General features: G+C 40.1%; 1 protein-coding gene across 2 annotated transcripts; it reads right to left on the bottom strand.

Moving 5' to 3' along the window:
* Positions 1 to 301: 301 nt before the first annotated feature.
* Positions 302 to 16278, bottom strand: cd (cardinal). Of its 2 annotated transcripts, XR_010949023.1 has the most exons (6): positions 15882 to 16278; positions 10154 to 11666; positions 9206 to 9588; positions 8978 to 9147; positions 1012 to 7017; positions 302 to 947 (listed from the first exon to the last, which is right to left on the bottom strand). XR_010949023.1 is itself a non-coding variant. In XM_067761896.1 (5 exons), the coding sequence occupies exons 1-5, from the start codon at positions 16022 to 16024 to the stop codon at positions 6677 to 6679; spliced, it is 2550 nt and encodes an 849-aa protein (XP_067617997.1). In that variant the 5' UTR covers positions 16025 to 16278; the 3' UTR covers positions 302 to 6676. The 2 variants fall into 2 exon arrangements, 1 of the variants encoding a protein (XP_067617997.1); XM_067761896.1 differs by having other exon boundaries at positions 302 to 7017.
* Between the last annotated feature and the right edge of the window lie 1805 nt (positions 16279 to 18083).

Raw genomic sequence — 18083 nt, 5'->3', positions numbered from 1 at the left:
AAATTACTCCGAGTGAACGTCTCATATACGATGACCTGACCATGACCTCCTCTGACCTGGTAGTCCCAGCTTTCTCGTATTTCTCAGGGGTTATTGCCCCTTACGCTCACGCATTCTACCGCTGGGTACATCAGCATTTTTATTTTATTTGTATTTTTTTTTTTTATTCTTATTCATTATCTGTTAATTTTTGATCTTCTATAAATGTGACAAGCAGTTCAATCGGACTCGTTGTACACGACGCAACGAAGTTTTGTCACTTTACAACAATTTTTTTGTTTGCACAGATAAAACCAACAACAAAGTTTCTATATTAAATTTAGTCACAAAAAAATAAAAACATCTTTCTTAAAATGTACATACATATATAATTGAGTAATTAAAACAATTTCATATACTAATTAAATAAAAATGGCGACCATAAATGAAAATTCAACTTTATTGGAGAATGGATACCCCAAATCAAGTGACTACAGTAATGGAAAACTCCAACAGCAATCACAATCACAACAAACACACTCACATTGTATCGATGTCTTGGAAAAACCAATATTAAATGACTATGTATCCATACTCGATGAGGATAGGTTCGTTGGTCTTTCCACCTCAGTTTTCTACAATATATCGACAAATGTTTTTTCTTCTTTTTGTAGATTATCAGCTGATCTTAAGCTTGAGGAATTATTACCCTTTGTAGACGATCCATGGTGGCAAAAACTTCGACTTACACTATTTTGTACATTTGTTCTTATATTTTGTTTGATCTTATTTGACGCTCTTGCGCTGGCCTACATGCAACTTAATAAAGTGTGTGACATTAAGCCCATTTCAAGCGCAACGAGTGCAACCGTGAGCGCAGTGCTCCAGAAGATGTAGATATACAAAGTAAGAGATGAAATTTGTATGAATGTGTGATCCCGTGTGAGATAAGATACGCCGAAAACTAGCTATAATTAGAAAATATATAAACTGATTAGATAAAGATATTGTAATCATAGTGTAAACACAAACCTTTTAAATTATTTTCTTCTTCTTAAATGCAGATTAGTCAGCTAGCAGATTTGGACGAGCAAAGACAGCTACTAGTTATAAACATCAACATCATTTATCAACTGGCGCTTAATCGCTAAGTCAAATCATCCTCCAACTGACCGTTCCCACTTATTGAGGTCTCTGCCATGCTTAGTCTGTACCCGGGTTGAAAATCGTGCAAAAAATGTCTGCAGTGCGGGCGGCAATATGGCTTTGTGAAGCGATATAAAAGCATTTAAATTACGGCCACACCAGCATTCTGACCGACTTCGACTTCGGTAGGACAGACTACTATGCGCCAACTTTCACCCCCGTTGTCACCTTCAGCACTAATATTCCGTCAATGGAGAAATTAGGTGGGCAGTTAATATAGGATGGGAGTTTGGTGAACCTGTTCACAGACAGATTCCCGGCTGGACGGGAGTGTTTGGGGTAAAATATTCTCCCAGGCGCTCGGTCTCAACCCGGAATTTTGACTCTCCGATCGCTGCAGATTCTTTTAGAAGAAGGTTGTCATTCTAAATGCATCTTCACATTCATTCAGATAATCAAGCAGCTACAGGCGCTCTGGGCACTGCCACCGTGAGGTCGAGAACTGTGAGTGATTTCTTGACTTCATCTAATTACTTTTTAATCAAAATTTTCTGAGTGCCAGGGTAAAAAAATATCCCTGCCCCGAGCAGACACTGTTAAACTGAATGAACGTGTCAACCAGTGGAGAATTTGTTATTGCACTGGTCACGTGCTGCCAAGCTAGCACTGGACGTATTCTTTTATTCTGAACACATGACCTTGCTAGCAAAGCCTTTTCGATTTAAAATACTAAAATAATGCAAAAGTTTCCACTAAGGTATATTGTCGGACCCGATATTCTAGCTCGGCAGTCAATTCTGCATCTCACTGCAAACAATGTCAAGTGTCAAGCCAACAGAGATCATAGCACAACTTAAATAATTATACACCCAATCATATCCACTGCAGTGGTTAAGTATATCGCCAAGAATGCCCGAGCATGTCACATGTTGGACGAGAGGTAATAAGCTTCCTAAGGAGCGTCCCTTTATCATTAGCTGCTCGTCTAATTTTAGAGAAGCGGGAAGACTTAGCTTTGCACGAAGTTCAAGTATTCTCACTCCTCATTTATCTTTCTCCATTCCCCTTTTTTTGTTATCTTAAACCACTCCATCTCCCTCTATCGCTTCGCCTCGTTATCATTACCCGTTCCTAACTCATTTTGCGCTATCCCCTCCTACTCCCTTTTCCACAATATCTTCTTCATTAAGAGGATCACTATAATCAGATTTTTGCTAAATATTGGAAATCTTTCATTGAACAGATTAAATACATTCATCATTATTGTGAACTAAAATAGATTTGATGTTATGAGAAATATAAAACGAATTTGTCCTGGGCGTGCGGCATACCTTAATTTAGAGATTCTGAATTATTGACACATTTTTATAGCGAGCATCTTGCTACAAAACCGACGCCAACTAGCACTGGTATCTCTTTATAAAAAAAACTTTGCAAACCTTATTGGGCGCTTAAGGCTGCATATTTTTCTGCTGCGATCCTAAGTATCACCCTGGTTGGTTACCACATGCTGCACCGAGATTGCTCAAGTTTCCTATAGTGCACGTACGATGGCGTAAGAAGCAGTCCGGCAACCACGTCACATTATTATCCATGGCTCTCAGACGAAAAATTTAATCTCATTTGGCCGGTTATAGGTGGGGATAATAGCTTCTAAAAAAATATTTGGGGCGATATACTTCCTACGAAATTTGGACCGAGCTTCCCTTCCAATTTGCGCCGAGCTCCTTATTAATTTTCCCTACAAATTTGTCCGAACGGCAGCTGCAATGCAGATGAATTTTCACTTCAGCTTTTCATGGCTAAACACACTCGCAGTATTTGTCAAACCACTGCTGAGGTGCGCCCACGTTTTTTTTTTTTTCTTATTGAAAAACTTGTTGTGCATTTTGGAGGAGAAAACGATCGAGCACGTTTTATGCTGGTGCACTGCGCTGCCAAGGCTAAGACTGCAGCTATTAGGAGTGGAACAGCTATCAGATCTAGAAGTATCAATTAGCATATATCTCAGAAAACTTCTGGTATTTGCTAAGAGGACGGAGTTATATCATAACATTCGTCTTGCTTTCTGATAGGATTTTCAGTTTAGTCGATGAACAAGCTTCTGGTAACACTATGGACTCATTCAGTCTATGTGAGGTTCTCACGCACCAGCCAGTTCAACCTAACCTAACCACCTGACGTTGCTTTTCCTGGGCCTTGAGAACTTGACCTTCGGTGTGGTGAGCGAGGACGCTACAATCACACAATGCCTTGATTTGAATTTATAAAAATTTGATAACACATTTTATTGTGAACTTATATCAGAAATGTATTCAAAAGCATCGACTCGCATACACTTCGATACCTCGTAAAAATATATCGATATAATTTTCCCACTGACATCTCTAATCAACTAAAACAAAAAATGAGCGCAAGTACAAACTGATAACCTCTAATTTGAATTTGATTAATAAAGTAACACCACTGCTCAACACATTCATTAAGTAAACAACAGCAAAAAAAATATGAAGAAGTAAGGAATTCTAAGTTCGGGTAAAACCGAACATTACATACCCAGCTGTGCACTTGAAATGCTGTTGTTGTGCTTAATAGTGTTACAAGGCGCACAATAATATATATACATATAGTTCTATTCTGAACTAACTTTTCTTCGAGTTATGGCTCCCGAAACATAGAAAATTGCTTAGTCATAAAAGGGGCGGTGCCACGCCCATTCTTTTAAATTTGAATTTTCCCCTATTTATTGTTATAAATCCACTTTGGAAATGAAATACCATTGATATAAGGCCATTTTTTGCAAAGATATAGCTTATTTTATTCGTCCACGACCCTTTTAAAAATCTATTATATAAAAGGGGGCGTGGCCCTTAACCGATTTCTTTAATTTTTCTTCAAAGCATTCCTTATAGTAAAGGCAACCTCTCTGACGAATTTTGTTACGATAGGTTTAACTATTTTTGATTTATTATTAATAATACTTGTAAAATTGATTTTATCAAAAGTGGGCGGTTACACGCCCATTTTAAAACACTTTTTCAAATTTTTATCAATAGTCTCAATATCAGTCCACATTCTAGGTGTATTATTTACAAAATAATCAGGTTTTTTGTGTTTTCCAAAATGTTATATATATAAAAAGTGGGCATGGTTATCATCCGATTTCGCTCATTTTTAATACCAATCTATTCTGGGTCCAGGTAAGCGCGTGTACCAAATTTGGTGAAGATATCTCAATATTTACTCAAGTTGACGGACAGACGAACGGACGGACGGACATGGCTCAATCAAATTTTTTTTTTTGATACTGATGATGTTGATATATGGAAGTCTATATCTATCTCGATTCCTTTATACCTGTACAACCAACCGTTATTCAATCAAAGTTAATATACTCTGTGTGCATAGCACGCTGATTAAATAGGGGTCGCTCTCGCTATTTGCTCATCTAAAAAGTAGGCGCAAATCATGATTTGGCTCGCGAAATCTTTATGGACATTTATTTTTGGCTCTATGCTCACGCATTCGTTGGATGATACAGCTTAGAAATATATCTTATTCGATCCTTACTTTTAGTTTAAGGGCCCGACATGTGGTAACAACAGAAGTATGTCAGAGAACCCAAATAAATGGCGGTTTATACTACTTACTTTATAGCCCTCACGTTCTTTGATGGCGAAAATGGTGGTCCGACCCGATAGTTTAACCTCTTACAGTGCTCACATCCAAGATGCTGGAGCTTTGTTTGAAATCAATTACGACGTCATCGATTAGGTTTCGCGCTTTCGCATGACTTGGTAAGTCGTTTCATATTCGATCTATGAGAATGATTACAATTCAAGCCCCGATGAAGTCATAAACATTCCAACTGCAACACCCATGGCTGCTCTTTCATTTACAGTTGCCAAGCACGATTTTAAGGTCATTACAGAGGAAACACAGTTATATTTTTCCGTTATTTCATACAACGTGTCTTTGTGGATGTCATGCATTGGCGCAGATGAGTAACATATTGAGGAACCCACACAGGCGTGAATGCTAAAACTTAGAAGCGCAATATCCTTCCAAACACAAAAACAACCATAGATGAAGTGAACTAAAGCTCTTGTTCTGCAGAGCCTTAGGTATTGGCTGCCGCTTCGTGTTATAGCTTTGTTTACGTTACCCAGAACATTGGCAGCGACACTGTGATTTTGACCAGCCCACATCGCTCTACACTTCTATTTAATATAGGCTGTCAAAAATTTCGACAACTTTATAGGCCTTTAAAAAACAAAAACAAAACTTGGAAGAGCAGTACATCCCCTAATTCTTCAACTTCTCTATGCATTCCGCTTTTATGATTACGGAGACGTTTTCCAAAAGATCTAATCTAGAAAATAAAACCAGCAAATGGCAAATCGATATGGACGGTTCTTCCGTGGCCATATTGGGAGTATACTAAATTGTTTTCCTGATTAATACAGGTCAGGTCAGTGATCTTATAACGCACTTTGTTTTTGTTTCCATGGACACTTTGAGATAATTTCTGGCTTGTCTTGGCATCACTTTGACTCTCCATCGCCAACGAAATCTTTTCTCTCGAACGCTCGCAGAGCCGCCACATCTGATGTTGTCATGGGCCATGCTTCAGTGCCATATATGTAGTGGGACGGATACGATAAGTGACTTGTAGAGTATGATTTTCGTTACCCAGAGAGGGCTTTACTGAATTGTACTGAACGCCCAAATTTGCCCCGACATCATTTCGAAGTGATTATATTAGCAATCCCGAAATTGTCTTAAAGTGAGCCGAATTCGCCTGGAACAGATTTTTTTTATTTTATCTAATTCCTAATACTTCAAAAATTGCGTCAAAGTGAACAAAATCTCCAAATGGTCCCAAGGTGGCTTCGACATGCTCTATAAATTATTTTGAAGCGATCCCGTAAACAATCCCGAAATTATTTCGAAGCTATACTGCAACTATGTCGAAACAATATGATAAAAAAAACGAAAGAGTACAATATTTACACCCAAAATGGATTCGCAATTGTTTGCAAGTGATCAAGTAAATAATCCCGAAGTGGTTACGAAGAGATGCGGAAATTACTTATGTCGAAATGATACATACAATTTACTCGAAGCGATCATATAAACAATCCCGAATTGGCTGCGAAGTAATAATTATTTTCTATCTGGACAGCAAGTAGAATGTAAAGTGGTTCCAAAGTACCTAAACTAGTCCCAGCGGAAAATCTATTTAGTCTTGCAATAATTTCGAATTGACGCTGCTTCTGAACTACCTACACATATGTATTGAGACGCTACCCATTTTGATGCTACGACATCGGTGCCCAATGTAAATTTTTTGCCCGAAAATCGTTAGACTTACCCTAATATAGGTATATACAGTGTATTTGATAAGAAGAATGCATTTTTTCCTACTCACTGCAAATCCGATGGGCAAAAGTACTCATTTTTTTCAGTATAAGTTCAATCGGCCCGACAATTCGCATTAGGGCAATTAAAATATGTAAAATAAATAAAAATATGTAAATGATCATTAAATTTATGAGGTCTCTGTATGAGTTGTTATATTTCTACTGTTATGTAGCTCACTTTTGATGTCCGGTGCCTCTTTCGTTGTTGTTGCATTGCTACTGCCCCGATTATTTTCTTTAATTACACGAATTAAACTTTTTGCTTGACTAAACCCAACACTATGTAGCTTGACGGGATGTTTCGGTGCGGCCCAAAGACCAAAATTGAACGGTTCAATCTCACTACATTGCACATAATCGTTACCATCTTTACGCTTTTCCATGACATATTTTCGTACTTGTTGCACCGAATCGGAGTTCTGGCAAATGATCTTTGCTAATGTGATGTTGTAAATTTCACGCAATTGATCTACAAATGAAAACAAAAAAATGTGTTTTATGAATTTCATACTTTACTCTATACGAATACGATGGCATCATTCCATGACAATCAGATCTTAGAACCTAAGCGACCTGCATCCAAGAACTATCACTCCTTGGGAAGTGTATGCGCTGTTACAACAGTAACAAAACAAGACAGAGGAGTTCAAGGAGACTGTTACCAGCTAGAACTGCGGAGTAGTGCAAAGAACTGCAAGCTGCAAAAATCCCTGGCATTCCCCAATCACATTTGAAAGCCCTATCAATATATGATAAACTAACCCTGTTCTTTTCGTTCGGCGGTTTATCTCTCAGGTGGGTGTAGTTTCGGAGGGAGCAAATCTCGAAGCCGTGGAGAGTAGAAATCCTTCATTTTGCCCAAGAGCTCCGATCTGGTTGCCTTCTCAGTCGTCGCGGCCAGATAAAATCCAGTAGGTATTGTATCATTGAAACAATAAGCTCCCCTTTCACTCTAGCCTTGTCAAGCGCTAAATGCAACGTCCACGGGGCCTATTTCAGTGTCAGGAGTCTAATCTCATACGGTAACGGGTGGCTTTCAGAATCTATTATGCTGACGCCAGAATGAATTACTCTCCTGTTCCTGAGATAGTTAAGAAGGGTTTGAGTTACAAGAGCCTGGTGGCAGCGTTCGTGATTCCGTTTCAGGTGGGTGGTGATCGCTGCTCGCTGACGGGTTGATGGATATATTCGATGTGCCGATTGTTTGCCACATAAACCTCAGCCTTCTAAAGCGGACTCCGCCAATCTGTTGCTCTTCCTCAAGCAAGGTGAAGCAAATATCTAGAGACCGTGACTAAGCAGTAGCAATATTGCAATTTCATTATTTTGGACGGCATATTAGAATTTGTTGGTGCACGTAAAGGCAGGTTTACAACGTTTATCTTAGAGGGTGCCAGCTAGTAGAGAAGTTTTTTTTTTATCCCACCCTTTTCTCGGGAAAACTGTTTCTTCTGATATCGGAATGGAATGTTCTTTCGGAGCATTTCTTCCCTTATCACATATATATACATACATATGTATCTCTATGCATTAGACGCGTTCCGTGGATAGGTCACGTTTAGAAATCCCCAGCGTGCAAGCTGTAATCTGGATTTGTAATAAGCTGAAGGAATCGTTGCTGGTTGCGCCTTTAGTTATAAACTTTACTTTAGCCTGTAGTAGAGCTTATCATTCATCTCGCCCGATGAAAACTCGCAGCGTTAGGCGAAAACCTCTGGTATGGAAGGAGGAACTAGATGGACTTAGGTCTTCCAGCATACGGCTTTTCAACAAGGGCGGGAGGAATAATATACCCAAAGACTGGGATATCTACCAGATATTAATAAGGAAGAAATAAGCAAAACCCAGCAGGACTCCTCGAGAAGCTTCCGGAAACATGAAAGGATCCAATGAGTTCATAAGGCTCTAGAAAACACACTCGAAGAATCCTGCTACCTTAGGACATTTAGGAGAGGTAAAGAAATCATTAGCGTTCACTTTATCGTTGCATCGGTTGCACAGTAATTCATTATTTGTTCCATGGGAGGAACAAGCTTGCCTATGTTATTGACTCTTAAAGGTCCTAAAAACCCTGTAGCTTAATGTCATAATTGTGCTATGTTCCCAAGTCTTTCAATATGGTCAAAGTCACATTTATTTCGAATGCGGGGAAGAGTTATCATCATCAAGGCAGAGCTCGGAACCAGCCGAAATTTCGCCCGATAACTGCAGTGCAGAGCCTGGCTTGCCGAATCAGGAATTGCAGTCTGCTAGTGGTTGCCGAGATTTCCAAGCACAAGCGTAAATATCTCGGTACGGACATATACGAGTCCTCGGAGTAATTGTTTAAGCTCCATGTTTGCCTTATTTTATATGCACCTATTAATTTTTGATATGGAACCTCTCATTATTTGCATGGAGTATACATCAAGGTGCAAAACTCATCTTACCTTCCGTAAATCTTTGCGGTCCCATCTTCCGTTCATACCAATGAGAATCGCCTCTCTTCAGCCGCATAAATTGATCGGATATCAAACAAGTGAGCAATGGGCCGAAAATAGCACCTTCTAATGGTGGCTCACTCAATGCACCCGTATACATATCGACATCATGAGGTGAACTGCAGAACAAAGTAAAAATTGCTTAAAGGGGCGTGGTTACTTTGTCTAAAGATTTACCTGTAAATTTGTCGTATTGTTTGTAAGGTATTTGCATCAATTGCGCTAGCAATTTCCTCCCACGTATCCACCGATGATAGTTTACAATGCTTACGAAACACCGGATATGAGGGTAATCCATGATCACGACCACGTTGTATGTTCAGTGAAACCAAATCGAGACCACATAATGGAGGCATATTTCCATCTCCATCACCTTCGAATATCTTTTGAGTAACTTCATGTGAAAAGAAGCGATCAACACGCAGTACAGCCGTATTGATGGCCGCTAGTATTGCTCGATCAATGCCATTTTCAGACCATAAGGAAAATGGATTGAAAAGCATTTTATGTAGTTCGATAGCTTGTGGCGTGGTATTGTCACGTGTTGCATTCAAGACACTCTAAATAAAAAATACATAGTATATAAAAGTTTTGAGAAATGCTCAGCTCGGTTCGAACCGAACATTATATAGCCAGTAGTGAGTTGAAGTAGCATCTAGCTGTTTTACTATTTCAGCAAGACAATTAGATTCGCTTTTTAGGGCTTCCCTTATGTTTAAGTATGAAAACGATGATAATAGTTTCGGAAGATAGACCGGATTTACAAAACCCGTCCGTTTACAGTCCAACGAAGCGCCACTTCGATGGTGTCGGTCTCCTATCTTGAGTGCGAATAAGAGCCTCATATGGAGAGACACATATACAGAAGCTTGCGAAAAGTAAGAGCCCAACAAAGCCCTTGCTCTTTCTTCCCCGGTGTAAATGTATGTATGATTTGAAAGCATCAGTGGTAGTGGCTCCCCATTCCAGGCTGTTCGAAGTCTTGATTCACAAGGGGCTTTGTTCTCACAGAAGTTTTAACCTTTCCCCCCTTCGTGTAACACTACCATAGTTTAAACGATTGCCTCTTCTTCAACATAGTTTTAAAACAATTTACATCAAACAATTTATTTCAAACGAACTCACCGGAAGCAGTGTATGAGCGAATCTGAAAGCAGCACCTGCAAAACAATTCGCAATACGTGGATCCACACGTTTATCATAAGTATCTGGAGCATCCAAATCGTGTGTGTTCGGCAGCAGACCCTTTTTCCCAGCCAAATCGCGCCCAAATAGAATTGGAAGAAACTCATTGTAGGTAATATGCGCCATTTTTGCACCCAATATTTTACGCGCTTCCTGAAAGACTCTCTCGTCATCCCAATTTGGATTTGTAGCATGCAGACCGCGAGCCAAGAAATTGTGATGACGCGCCCACAACAAATGCATTGAGGTTAAGAGCAAATTTTCATTCGCACGATCATCGCCTGACTCAAAACAATACTTGCCTTCGCGTGACATTTCCAAACGATTACAACCATCATCGAGATTTGTGGATATTGGCAACAATTCACGTCCGTCGCTAGTTACGTACATGCGCATTGTGCCATTAATCATGGTACGTAGATTACGTTGACGCTGTTCGGTATTACCATATACGACAGAGCCATCAATAAAAGAAGTCGCTTGATTTAGTTGCTGACGTGGTCCAAAATGTCCAGTGGGCGCAGGCACAGAACGTACAAAATTCAAACAGCTCACATTATACCGTTGATAGTAGGGATCATCTGGCAGTATGGGCACGGGGTAGCATTCCGGATGACTACTCAAAGTTGGTAGGGTACAGCAATCAATTGATTCACCCTCTAGTGAAGATGACAACGAAGTTGCTGTAATATCATGATCTAGAAATTGTCCGAATACTGCTAACATAACGGTAAAATTCGAATCTGTATCATACGATGCACGATGTATATCCAATGAGACTTTACGCGCTGGCGGCAAGTGCGCACCATTTCCCGCATGACTGTCGCGCGGCAATGAGATGCCATCCGCATAATCGGGTGCTACCATACGTCTGTAGGGTATCATCGCTGCACCATACAAGCGCGGATGCGCCTTATTATTACACAAACCGTTCGCAGTACGATAACGCGCATTGAAATTGCATGTGAAATTCATTGTCGGATCGGGGAAATCTATAGACGGCCCAATGCCAATGTTATGACGTCCGCTCGGTTTTGTGTAATTTAGCATTTGTGAGACCTGTCTAGTAGCATGAGTTTCTACAAAACCGCGTCTAGCTAACTTGCGCGCCGTTGGATCTGTACTAAGCGAACGATAATGACGAAACGCTGGACTATTGACTGGTGTCATTTGTTGGCTCTCTTCAAAAATTTCCAGATCACCTAATGCTTTTATGCCATCACTAACTGCTTGTTGGTTCTGTACGTGGCTCATTTGTCTTGTTGCCCATTCGGTGGCGTTTTCATCGGTCAATGGCTCTGTGAGGGCTTCAAGTGCAGCACGTACATCTGCATTATTGTTCGTTGGTAGTGTTTCATTTGTTGTTGCAGCTAGCATAAGTACGGGTGGAGGTGGTTGTTGGAACTCTTCATATATTTCATAGGTAATGAATAAACCAACAATGACAATAAGTCTAATAAACAGGAAAAAAATTAAAAGTTTCGTGTTAAACAAAAGCTGTAAGAGGAAACGAATATTTTAGTAAATTTAACTAAGCGGCTTAGATACTTCGTGTTATCCCAATACACCTACTTATTTTATATACCAAAAATGGGACACGTTTCTCATTTTGCCTGCCCCGCCAGTGTTAACAAGTCTGGGACGATGACGACCAATGCAATTGGACTATATTTAAGGGCCGACGATTTAAGGGCATGCACCTTGAATGCCCGGGCTCTTCTAGGGGATGGTTGGCTGTTTAAAAGACAAACCAAGGTACTAGTCATTCTCCAAACTGGAGAACACGAAACCAGATCGATCACGTCGTGATTGATGGCAGGCATAGCAATAGTGTTATAGATCTGCGCACGCTACGGAGTCCACATTTCGACTCAGACCACTGCCAAGATTCGCACACGGACCGGTACAGCGGAGAGGTAGTGACACAAAGAATTTTTGTGGTCTTGAAGTTACTCTTGAAAGAGACAGCTGATGATTACTCCACTTTCTCGCACCTGCTCATTGAATGCAATCTTCAAACTGCCGATAAAGCCGAGCAGTAGACAATATAGGTTTAAAGCGAGTCCGATAAAACAACTGGTACATTAAGAAGTATCGAGCATTTTCTGGAGGAAGATCGCTGCCAATATATATGCTTAAGGGTCTATATCACGCGGTTTATTGGACCATTATCGTGATGCAAAGAGCGAAAAGAGACGACTACTAAGATAAAAAAAAGCTTGAAGCAAAACGGCGTCATTGGTATTAGAAAAGGCATCGGCTATGCGTTAGCAGCCATTAGCTAAGGACCTCATAGTGAGGTTCTCATACCGAAAACCGAACCCGGGCATTTTGGGCACAATCCAATCGACTTTTCTTGTTTTTTTTTTTTTTTTTGACTTCCATAGGTGAAATATGCGAGTCCGGTCAGTATTAAGACATTTCTTGATTTTAATCTCACGTTTTAGTCTCACCTTGAGCAGAAAACTTTCAAGGGTCTAAAGTGCGTTTTGTAACTGCAGCCAAATTCTTAGGGAAAAGTAGGTTCGCTTCATTATTTCGTGGGATGTATGCCTGAAAAACCCCCAAGGAACGATCACGGTATGCTGCTCGTAAGATTTTAATACAACTGATAGTGACGATCGGAATACAATTAAATAACCCTCCCTTCTTGTTTTAATACGTGTAGCGCTTTATGGTGTAGAAAATAAATGGATAGATGGGGGTTCATACGTGTGAAGTGATAACTAAGGCGACGAAGGCATTGGCTAACCCTACAATTACTTTAAAATTAGTTCAGCAGTGTGAGTTGCAACTTAGTTATATCTAACAATGCGCTACTTTGGATGCTGAATATTTACCACTGAAGTTACAAGAAACGGGACGGTGGGTTCTACTCCCATTGAGCAACAGGAACTGTTGTTAACTTTTATCTATGGTAACAGTCCATTTTTCAAGCGCTTTCTTGTTTGACCATTTGCGCATCCTCTTAATTATCCTTTCCTTGAGCTTGTCCGTCGAAGGACGAAAACGAAAGAACCCGAATCAGGTTCCAGGACTTGTGATATAGAATAATTCCGTCCTCTTACACTAGAAGTAATGATGAAGTAATGTGTGAGGTTATTGCCTTAATCGCCGCCTCACTATCAATATATATCCTGAAAGACGTTGTAATCTGGTAGCTTGTAGGATCTACTTATGTATGGGCGTAGCACAACCCACATTTAGAAGAAGAAAATTCGGAAGTTTAACAAGCCGTAAATCAAAAGCCGTTAAAGATATTACGTTGGAATTTGACAGAGACACTGTTCCTTCCAAATTTTATAACTGAGATAACCGATTGAAGATAATCAAAATCGGTTAAAGACCAACTTTTGATAAAAGCCTAAGCATAGTTTCCCGTTTCAAGTTCACAGCTGGGTATGTAATGTTCGGTTTCATCCGAACTTAGACTTTCTTACTTGTTATAATCATTTTTATTAGCAGTCGACGTGGTGTGGTTGTTGTTGTTGAGGTAGCGATAAGGTTACTCCCCGAAGGCTTTGTAGGTGTTATCGATGTGATGGTCCTTTACCGGATACAGATCCGGTACGCTACGGTAACACAGCACCATTAAGGTGCTAGTCCGACCATATCGGGAACGATTTATATGGCCACATTAAACCTTCAGGCCATCCCTCCTTCCCCACCACCAAGTTCCATGAGCAGCTTGGGGGCGCCAGAACCTCGTCTGTTAATGAAACAGGATTCGCCGCGGAGTTTGGAGAAGCTATATATTGCGCTGGCAACTTGAAGGGTTGGGCTACACAGCCCCTTGAATCTGGTATTTTAGTCCCCTCTTCCGACAGGCATACCTACCGCGGGTATATTCTGACCCCCTAACCCGCCGGGGTACGTGGTGCGGTAGTAGGAAGGGCCTACTACACGAGTGGTCGAGGATTCAAGTCCTGGTCAAAATAACATCAAAAATTTTGAAAAAAGTATATTCAATAAGAAAAAAGTTTTTCTAAACGGGGTCGCCCCTTGGCAGTAGTTTTGCAAGCACTCGGAGTGTATTTCTGCCCTGAAAAGCTTCTCAATGAAAGGTCAACTACCTTGTTTGGAGTCGTCATAAACATGTAGTACCCGTTGATTTTAAATTTTTGCTACAAATTTGCGGGATTTATAGCAAAAATTTAAAAGCAACATGGCGCAAAATGGTAGAAGAGCTCGACCTACAGCTCTTCAGAGATAAATCGCGTCAGCTATTTATTTATTATTTTAATATTTGAGAATGTGTTCATCTTTTTAAGCCTGATGGCGTTTATTGTCAAGGTCTTAAGTATAGAACTCTTCCTACAAACTTATAAAAAATCTACACTTTTATACCACAACCCACATATCGAAACCATCAACCACTTCTACTTGTTTTGCTTGAGACTATTTTACGTGGCAGAAAGGCGTTTCGTTTGATTAGACAGCGACGACCCAGTGGCATTCACTATTGTGAAATTGTAAACTTGCTGAAACTAGATTTGGAACTCGAAATCGAAACACTATTGTAAAAATTTACGCTTTACTGAATTTAGTTTTAAAAATTTGAAACCTCCTCAACGGCTTCGCAACTTTATCAATTCTATGTAGCCACCAACACTGGGCGTTTCATTTAATTGGATAACTTCATTTAATTATTTTTATACTCAGCGTGTTTTGCGCACAGAGTATATTAACTTTGATTGGATAACGGTTGGTTGTACAGGTATAAAGGAATCGAGATAGATATAGACTTCCATATATCAAAATTATCAGTATCGGAAAAAAATTTGATTGAGCCATGTCCGTCCGTCCATACGTCCGTCCGTTAGCGCGATAAGATATCTTCACCAAATATGGTACACTAGCTTATCTGGACCCAGAATAGATTGGTATTGAAAATGAGCGAAATCGGATGATAACCACGCCCACTTTTTATATATATAAAATTTTGGAAAACACAAAAAACCTGACAATTTAGTAAATAATACACCTAGAATGTTGAAATTTGACAAGTGGACTGATATTGAGATTCTTGAATAAAAATATTTTTAAATGGGCGTGGCACCGCCCACTTGTGATAAAATCAATTTTACAAATATTATTCATCATAAATCAAAAATCGTTGAACCTATCGTAACAAAAGTCGGCAGAGAGGTTGACTTTACTATAAGGAATGCGTTGAAGAAAAATCAACGAAATCTGTTAAGGACTACGCCCACTTTTATATAAAAGATTTTTAAAAGGATCGTGGACGAATAAAATAAGCTATATCTTTGCAAAAAAGAGCTTTATATCAATGGTATTTCATTTCCCAAGTGGACTTATAACAATAAATAGACGAGATCGGTTAAAGACCACGCCCACTTTTATATACAAGATTTTTAAAAGGGTCGTAGATTAGAATAATAAGCTATAGCTTAGCAAAAAATAGTTTTGAATCAATGATATTTCACTTATCAAGTTTTATTTTAAGAGGAAATGTGGAGACATTTTTTTTTAAACGGGCGGTGCCACGTGTTATATAGAAAAGTAATTTATCTGAAATGAAAAGTACAACTGAAGCTCACGCTGAGCATATAATGTTCAGTTACACCCGAACTTAGACATCTTTACTTGTTTTTAATTAACGCTAATTTTATTTTACTTGTACTTGTCACATTGTTTTTCAACTCACACAACACTTGTGCCCAAACAGCATTGATATTGTTGCAGTTTTCGATAGCGACGCGAACGTGGCGACACACCGCCTGGGAAAACATAAGCTGGGCCGATGGGCGTTGACATTCCGGCGGTTAATGGTGTGGTTTCCTCAGCCATTTCGCTCAAAACTCAAATCAATTAAACAAAATGTTGGTTGGATAGTTTTAAACCGTTACGCGCTTATAGCTACAAAAAGGAATTAATGTTTGAGCAAAATGAAAAAAAAAAAATAAATAAAAATGTATATTTCCTCCAAAGTCTTAACGAAATATGATCGAATATATGTAAGACCGATCCGCTTGCTGGCTAACTGACTAGTCGACTAAATCTGTGATATTTACAATACCGGCACTTTCGATTGCGCTCGCCACAATCAGGCTTAATATGCTAGACTAAGTTTGACGATGTTTAGCCTAAAGTTGCAGATGCAGTTGCTATTGTTGTTGCAGTTGTAGGGCTTCATAACCAGAAAGAGCAGGCAAACGGACAATCTAATTCGCATTTACATGTGAGAACAATCATACATGTGTACATATGTACATATGTAAATATATTAACAAATATGAATGCATAATTGTACATACCCTGCTACACATTCAACTATTAAATACTAGTTTAACGGAGAGGTCAACTAGTTCGACTTCCCCCAACAACTGAAATTTTCAATTGAGGTATAAGAGGAACTGATTTCTGGCGAATTTGGCAAAACAATATAAATAGATGAGACTTAGTATTGTCCAGCACTCATCATCTTTTTCTTTTCTTTCCAAAGGCCTTTCAACGCCCCTGCTTATGTTGTTGTTGTTGCTATAGCAGTGATTCGCCCCATCCAATAGGTGTGACCGATCACAAATTGTCATCAATATCCTCTAACGGGAGTCCTAGGAAACTTGCTGTTTCAACAGGGGTGGACCATAATGAGAGAGGTGTTAGAGGCGTTGGTTCCACATTACAATTCAAGAGATGGTTGGTGTCATGTGGGGACACATTGCAAGCAGGGCATACATTTTGTATATCGGGGTTGATTCTGGATAGGTAAGAGTTTAACCTGTTACAGTATCCAGATCGAAGTTGAGTCAGAGGGACTCGCGTTTCCCTGGGAGTGTGCGTTCCTCTTCTGCAAGTTTAGGGTATTGTTCATTGAGTACAGGATTCACCGGCCAATTCCTGACATAGAGGTCCGACGCCTGTTTGTGGAGATCACTGAGGACCTGCTTGTGCCTTTTGGCTACATACGGCTGTGTTCTCAGGTGCCGTATTTCCTCATAATGCTTACGGAGATTACTCCTTAAGCCCCTGGGCGGTGTTGGCACATCAATCAGATGTCTGTTGAGATTCCCAGGTTTCTGGGTATTCAACAGGAACTGTTTGGTTAGCATTTCATATCTCTCCCTGATGGGGAGTATTCTCGCCTCATTATGTAGATGGTGTGCTGGCGACATAAGAGGGCAACCTGTGGCGGTTCTCTGGCAGGCCTGTAGCTTCTTCCAGTGAGTTGTCTTTACGCTAGGTGACTATATCGGGGACGCGTAGCATGCAATCGGCTGGCCAATGATAATGAGCGTTTCTTTATATTTTCTCCAAGTACTTCCAGAAAGAGATTTGAGGATTTTATTACGGCTCTGGATTTTCGGTACAATTGCGGCTGCATGCTCACCAAAATGTAGATCCTGATCGAACGTCACACCCAAGATTTTGGGGTGTAAGACAGTCGGTAGAGTAGTGCCATTGCCGTGGATGTCTAAAATGGTCGAGATTTGGGACGTCCATGTAGCAAATAAGGTCGCCGATTTAGTCGGTCATAATGTCAGGCTTCGCGAGGTGAAAAAACTGGAGAGATCAGGGAGGTAGCCGTTTGTTTTGTTGCAAAGCTCATTGATCTACGGGCCTGGGCCTGTAGACATTATTGTGCAGTCATCGACGTAGAAAACGATAGTAACTCCTTCTGGTGGCGAAGGTACCTTTGATATGTAGAAGTTAAACAAAAGTTGGGATGGGACACCGCCCTGTGGCACCCCTTGTTTAATTCTTCTTGGTTTTGATGTTGCGTTTCTAAGTTGCACCGATGCCTGCCGACTACCCCCAGATAATTTGCGGTTCACCTTTAAAGACTTCGGGGAAGGGTAGATCCTTCCAGGTCTTGCAGTAACATACCGTGGTTGACCGTATCAAAAGC

The sequence above is a fragment of the Eurosta solidaginis genome, chromosome 1 (genome assembly GCF_040869045.1).
Source record: "Eurosta solidaginis isolate ZX-2024a chromosome 1, ASM4086904v1, whole genome shotgun sequence".
NCBI lineage: Eukaryota > Metazoa > Arthropoda > Insecta > Diptera > Tephritidae > Eurosta > Eurosta solidaginis.
Note: the sequence above shows the minus strand (reverse complement) of the source record. Positions and strands in the feature narration are given on the sequence as shown.

Coding starts and splice junctions, on each gene's coding strand:
- cd (XM_067761896.1), bottom strand. CDS start 16,024: ATGGCTGAGGAAACCACACCATTAACCGCCGGAATGTCAACGCCCATC. Junction 11,667..15,881: donor TGTTTGGGCACAAGTGTTGT/GTGAGTTGAAAA, acceptor CCTGTTTATTAG/ACTTATTGTCATTGTTGGTT. Junction 7,018..8,977: donor ACCGCAAAGATTTACGGAAG/GTAAGATGAGTT, acceptor TTTCATTTGTAG/ATCAATTGCGTGAAATTTAC.